Source organism: Lepus europaeus, chromosome 23, assembly GCF_033115175.1.
Source record: "Lepus europaeus isolate LE1 chromosome 23, mLepTim1.pri, whole genome shotgun sequence".
Lineage (NCBI taxonomy): Eukaryota > Metazoa > Chordata > Mammalia > Lagomorpha > Leporidae > Lepus > Lepus europaeus.
In genome coordinates this window covers 12888968-12895879 of record NC_084849.1, presented here as the reverse complement: position 1 = coordinate 12895879, position 6912 = coordinate 12888968, and the positions used below count along the sequence as shown (strand labels likewise).

Sequence of the window (6912 nt, the reverse complement as noted above, 5' to 3'; positions counted from 1 at the left end):
GGCCGTTCCTTCCAAGGTGTCTCTCCTTAGCTGTGGATGCCGCTTTCTCTGTCCGTGTGATCGATCGCCTCCTCTTAGAAGGGCATCACTCTTACTGGATTAGGGCCCACCTTGATGACCATTTTAACTTCATTACCTCTTTTTAAAATATTTATTTATTTATTTGAAAGGCAGAACTACAGAGAGGCAGAGAGAGAGGTCTTCCATCTGCTGGTTCACTCCCCAGATGGCCACAACGGCAAAAGCTGCGCCTATCCGAAGCCAGGAGCTTCCTCTGGGTCTCCCACACAGGTGCAGGGCCCAAGACTTGGGCCATGTCCCACTGCTTTCCTAGCCCATAGCAGAGAGCTAGACAGGAAGTGGAGCAGCTGCAGGCAGCGGCCTCGCCCACTATGCCACAGCCCCATTTAATTACCTCTTTATTTATTAATTAATTAATTATTTATTTATTTTGGCAGACAGAGTTACACAGTGTAGACAGTGAGAGAGAGAGAGAAAGGTCTTCCTTCCATTGGTTCATGCCTCAAATGGATGCTACGGCCGGCATGCTGCACCGATCCGAAGCCAGGAGCCAGGTGCTTCCTCCTGGTCTCCCATGCAGGTGCAGGGCCCAAGCACTTGGGCCATCCTTCACTGCACTCCCGGGCCACAGCAGAGCTGGCCTGGAAGAGGGGCAACCGGGATAGAATCCAGCACCCCAACCGGGACTAGAACTTGGGGTGCTGGAGTTGCAGGCAGAGGATTAGCCCAGTGAGCCGCGGCGCCAGCCTAATTACCTCTTTAAAGACCTTGTCTCTACTGGTGCAGCAGGTTAAGCCACCACATACAATACCGGTATCCCATACTGGAGCACCAGTACGAGCCCCAGCTGCTCCACTCCTGATCCAACTCTCTGCTAATGGACCTGGGAAGGCAGCAGAAGATAGCCTGAGTGCCTGGACCCCTGCCACCCATGGGGGAGACCCAGATGGAGTTTCTGGCTCCTGGTTTTGGTCTGGCCCACCAGCCCTGGCTGTTGCAGCCATTTGGGGCATGAACTAACAGATGAAGGATCTCTTTCTCTCTCTCTGTCAGTCTACCTGTGAAATAAATAAATCTTTTAAAGACCCTGTCTTTAAATACAGTTGCATTTTAAAATACTGGGGGGGGGGTTAGGAATTTGGGGTAGGGCCATGGGTCAACCCATAGCAGTTCCTCCTTCCTCCTCCGAGTTCCCAGTGGTGACACGATATACACACTTCGGGGGCAGAGAGCTGTGTGATCTTGGATCAGTGACTTAAACGGTCTGTCCTGGTTTGTTCATTCATCACACTGAACGAATCACAGTACCTGCCTCCTGGGGTTACCGGCTTCCCATGAGTCAATACGGCCCGAGCAGTTTCAACAGTGCCAGGCAAAGAGAAAGCAGTAAACAAATGCTCATTAAATTTAACATCAACATCCAAACCTCATCCTGACTAAGGGTTAGGGAAGTGTGGAGTTGCTCTCCCGAAGAATTTGCTTTCTCAGGATAATGTTTGGCACCAGTGATGGAATCACCCACCTACTACAGGGGAACCATGTATACTTGAGGGTGTAGGTCCCCAACATTCTTCAATGTACACCACTTAGTGACTACATGATCTTCTATAAAAATATTAACTAGATGCTGGCACCGCGGCTCACTAGGCTAATCCTCCGCCTGCAGCACCGGCACCCCAGGTTCTAGTCCTGGTCAGGGCGCCAGATTCTGTCCCGGTTGCTCCTCTTCCAGTCCAGCTCTCTGCTGTGGCCCGGGAGGGCAGTGGAGGATGGCCCAGGTCCTTGGGCCCTGCACCCGCATGGGAGACCAGGAGAAGCACCTGGCTCCTGCCTTTGGATCAGTCGGTGCGCTGGCCACAGCATGCCAGCCGCAGCGGCCATTGGGGGGTGAACCAACAGCAAAGGAAGACCTTTCTCTCTGTCTCTCTCTCTCTCTCACTGTCCACTCTGCCTGTCAAAAAAAAATTAACTAGGGCTGGCTCTGTGGCGTAGAAGGTTAAGTCTCTGCCCGCAATGCCAGAATCCTATATGGACGCCAGTTCGAGTCCTGGCTGCTCCACTTCCAATCCAGTTCCCTGCTAATGCACCTGGGAAAGCAGTGGAAGATGGCTCAAGTGCTTGGGCTCCTGCACCCATGTGGGAGAGCTGGATGAAGCTCTTGACTCTTGGCTTCATCCTGGCCAAGCCCTGGTCATTGCAGCCATTTGGGGAGTGAATGAGTGGATGGAAGACATCTCTCTCTCTCTTTCTCCTTCTCTCTCTGTATTTCTTTCAAATAGATAAATAAAATCTTTTTAAAAAATAAAAAATAATAACTGTAGCCAACATGTACTAAATGCTCAGATTATGCCAGGCACATCCTGAGGGGTTTACTGCTCGAGTTTTGTTTTTTTAAGGACTTATTTATTTATTTGAAAGTCAGAGAGAGAGAGAGAGAGAGAGATCGATCTTCCATCTGCTGGTTCACTCCCCACTTGGCCACAACAGCCGGAGACGCACTCATCTGAAGCCAGGAGCCTGGAGCTTCTTCCGGCTCTCCCACACAGGTGCAGGGGTCCAAGGACTTGGGCCATCTTTTTTTCTTTTTTTTTTTTTGAAGCTTTTATTTAATAAATATAAATTTCATAGGTACAGTTTTTGGATTATAGTGGTTCTTCCCCCAATACCCACCCTCCTACCCCTACTCACATCCCAGCTCCTACTCCCTTTCCCATCCCATTCTTCATTAAGATTCATTTTTAATTATCTTTATATACAGAAATCAACTCTATACTAAGTAAAGATTTCAACAGTTTGCACCCTCACAGACACACAACATATAAAGTAGTGTTTGAAGACTGGTTTTATCATTAAATCTCATAGTACAACTCATTAAGGACAGAGGTCCTACATGGGGAGTAGGTGCACAGTGACTCCTGCTGTTGATGTAACAATTGACACTATTTTTTTTTTTTTTTTTTTTTGGACAGGCAGAGTGGATAGTGAGAGAGAGAGACAGAGAGAAAGGTCTTCCTTTCTGCCGTTGGTTCACCCTCCAATGGCCGCTGTGGCCAGCGCTTCGTGCTGATCCAAAGCCAGGAACCAGGTGCTTCTCCTGGTCTCCCATGCGGGTGCAGGGCCCAAGGACTTGGGCCATCCTCCACTGCCTTCCTGGGCCATAGCAGAGAGCTGGCCTGGAAGAGGGGCAACTGGGATAGAATCCGGCGCCCCAACCGGGACTAGAACCCGGTGTGCCGGCGCCGCAAGGCAGAGGATTAGCCTGTTAAGCCACAGCGCCGGCCAACACTATTATTTTTGACGTCAGTAATCACCCGAGGATCTTCATGAGCTGCCACGGCTATGGAAGCCTTTTGAGTCCACAAACTCTGTCAGTATTTAGACAGGGCCATAAGCAAAGTGGAAGTTCTCTCCTTCCTTCAGAGAAAAGTACCTCCTTCTTTGATGGCTTGGGCCATCTTCCACTGCTTTCCCAGGCCATAGCAGAGAGCTGGATCGGAAGTACATCAGCGGGATCTCGACCTGGCATCCATATGGGATGCTGGCACTGCTGGCGGAGGCTTTACCCACCATGCCACAGCACCGGCCCCTGGTAGGGTCTTACTCAACCCTGTGAGACTTTTGCTACCATTATTATTTGCACTTTGCAGTTAACGAAATGGAAGTTCCACAACACCACATCTCAAGGCCAAGTTCACCAGTGAGTGAGCGGTGGGGTGGGCTAGGAGAACTCCGGTGCGAGCAGATGAGGGGTGCTCAGATGCAGGGTGCTAGGAGAGGGGGGCCTTGCCTTGCCCCCCACTTCTCCATCACCCCCTTCTTTTCTCCTGCTGAATGCTGCATCCCCGTGGCCAAGCCTGCACTCTCTCTGCTGTAGAAAACATCCAAGCTGCTGGGACCCGACCCAGCGCCACCTTGGGAGCCCAGCATTTCGAGGGGGCAGGCATCCAAACAGGGTAATAATCGTCCCATTAAAATTAATGTCCATGAAGTGAGCCGTTAAAAGCGTGCAGATTAAAAAGGGGGGGGTTGTTCGATTTAAATCCAAAGGGCTTTTTAAATAGACACTGTATCTTCATTCTTGGAACGCTACACCGGGCAATGGATCAGGTCCCCCCTGCAAAGACTAGGGGGGATTAAGGAGGTGAGTCCCAGGAGAATGGGGGAGTGGATCTAGCCAAAAAGCAGAGAGAAGCAAGGTTTATCCAAGGCCCGCCGCATGCCAGGTGCTTGGCATACATTTCTCTCATTTAATCTCTGCCCCAATCCTGGGAGGGAGGTATTATTATTCCTAGATTACAGGGGGCAGTATAAAACCATGGTTAACGGCTCAGAGCCTACTGCAGACCTAGACGCAGGCTTCGCCTGTTTCACTAGGGAGCTGTGGCCTCAGGCCTTCCCCGTCGTGCCTCAGTTGCTTCACTAGCATAGTTGGGAAATTCACTTTGGGTAGCCCAGGCAAGAGCCCGTCTGCACGGCACCTGACCTAGAAGATGCTCAGTGAGTGTTGGCCATTGTCAAGGGGAGGAGAACCAGAGCTGGGTGGGAGCACAGGCCACGGAGAGCACACAGCCCAGCTGGGATCTGGCCCCTGTCATTTCCCCACAAGCCAAGGACACGCTCCTCCTGACACATCCAGCCCAGAACGTAGTTCCTGATCTTGAGGTAGCTCTTCCAAGGGACCAAAGGACTCCTCAGAGCTTGGCAAACCTCTGCTGGTGGGAAGGAGAGAAGGGAGAGCCTCCGGACGGCGTCCAGGTCACAGGCTCCGAACCGCGGCGCCTCCAATGGCCTGAATCCTGGTGCTTTAAGACCAGAGAGGTCTGTTCTCCAAAGACTCCTGAGAGTGACAATACCACATTTTGTAGTCTGCAGGAGAACAGGACCGCCCTAGGATAGGAAAGAGGAGGGCCGGAGTCATCCCCCCTCCCTCTCCCTTACCTTGGCCGGTCCCTTCGGGTCTCCACCGCGGGCGCACGTCTCTGCTAGCAACTTTAACCCCAGCAGGGGAAAAAAAAAATCACCAAGAAAGCAGACAAAAATCAAGTTCCCATGCAGAAAGCCCCTTGTGAGAGTCTTCGGGGTTCGGGCGCTGTGCGCGCACCCGACCTTGGCCAGACCCCTCCAGTCCCCACCCTCGCCCTCCTCCAGGGTTTCAGCGGCGCTCCAGGCGCGCGGCAGGGTCAAGGCTGCGGGCGGAGCCGTGCAGGCGGTGTGTTCACACCCAAAGGCGTACAGGTGCCAAGGCGGACCCGAAATGAAGCAAGCTGGGTTGCATCTGGACCTTCCGCCAGACTTAGAATCCACCCACCTTCCCCAGAACCAAACAGCAGCCTGGGGATTGTTTCTGAACCGTGCTGCCCAGTTCTTCTATCCGCTCCATCCACAGCGGCCAACAAGCCTGCTGCCTCCGCCAAATCGGAACTGGAGCTGAAATCAGGAAAAGGGGAAGGAGAAAACGTCTCCCTCGCGCTCCTCGTCTCCGCGGGGGTGCCCCCCGAGACCCCTCAAAGCCCAGGCTCTCCGCCGCGGGGCGCCTGCTCTCGTCCCAGCGTCGCGCGCCCCACCTCTCCCAAACCACGCGCCCCCTCGCCGCCGGCGATGCTAGGGTTAAAAGTTACCTCTCGGTTTCTTCTGCCTGCAGCCCCCCCCCCGGGGGGCCGGATGATGTAACCCCCCTCTCCGCTCCCTCCCCGCCCCCATCCACCATGTGACACTTTAATTAATAATAGCTCCGTCAGCACAACAAACGCACTACACAAGGAGAAACTTGGTGTCCAGGGGAGGCCCCCGGCGGCTGGAGCGCAGCGGCGGCGGGCGCAGAGGCCGGAGGGAGAGGAGGCGAGGGGCGGCCGGAGCGCGCGGAGAGAGCGAGGCGAGCGGTCATGTGCCCGTGCCCCCTGCACCGTGGCCGCGGCCCCCCGGCCGTGTGCGCCTGCAGCGCGGGCCGCCTGGGGCTGCGCTCGGCCGCCGCTCAGCTCACCGCCGCCCGGCTCAAGGCACTCGGCGACGAGCTGCACCAGCGCACCATGTGGCGGCGCCGCGCGCGGAGCCGGAGGGCGCCGGCGCCCGGCGCGCTCCCCACCTACTGGCCCTGGCTGTGCGCGGCCGCGCAGGTGGCGGCGCTGGCGGCCTGGCTGCTCGGCAGGCGGAACTTGTAGGAACGCGGGGCTTCTTGGTGGGGCCGGAGCCGAGACCCAGCCGGAGCGAGCAACAGGTACGCGAGCGAGCGAGTGAGCGAGCGAGAGCCAGAGCGCGGGAGAGGGGCAAGTTCGGGCTTCTTAGCGTCCCTTCGCCTTCTTCCTCTGCTCCCTTCCCTTGCAGGGATCTTGGTTCCCATCTCTTTGCGAGCGGCGGCAGGGCCACTTCTCTGTCCGCTTCCGTCCGTCGCCTTGAGCGCATCCTGCCGCTCCCTCCAGCGCGGTGGATCTGGGGGACTTGAGCCTCCGCAGCCCCCACCAGCCCCACAAGTAGACACACGACGGCGGTACCAAGTGCCCCTGCTTTGAGAACGGAGTCACCACCCAGCCAGAGAATCACCCATCGCAGTTTCAAGGCAAATCCCTGGCCCCTGCCAAGCCGCCTGTCCTCCCCATCGCCTCTGCTCCCGACCCCCTGCCCCGTAAGACCCACGTCCCCAGTTTCGGATCCCCACTGTCGCGCGCCCTGAGAGCGCACCGCGCCACTTTCTCCGCCTCCAGGATTCTGGCGGTTCGTCTTGATCTCCTCCAGGCCCGCGCACTTTGCAGTTTTGCTCCGCGCTGCCAACTTCGGGCCTCTCCAGCAAGCTGTCCGGAGTGAGGAGCTGGTTGGCCTCTTAGTCCCCACACGGCGTAGCTGCCATGAGATGTCCCAGCCGAGGGCTGGGATTGGAGACTTAGGGAACCTCCAAGG

General features: G+C 55.7%; 1 protein-coding gene across 1 annotated transcript; it reads left to right on the top strand.

Annotated features, from left to right (window-relative positions):
• The first annotated feature begins 5903 nt into the window (after window positions 1-5903).
• Window positions 5904-6179, top strand: HRK (harakiri, BCL2 interacting protein). Its single transcript, XM_062182076.1, has one exon. The coding sequence runs from the start codon at window positions 5904-5906 to the stop codon at window positions 6177-6179; it is 276 nt and encodes a 91-aa protein (XP_062038060.1).
• Window positions 6180-6912: the final 733 nt, after the last annotated feature.

What these genes read in the sequence shown, in the direction of transcription:
- HRK (XM_062182076.1), top strand. Translation starts at nt 5,904, where the DNA reads ATGTGCCCGTGCCCCCTGCACCGTGGCCGCGGCCCCCCGGCCGTGTGC.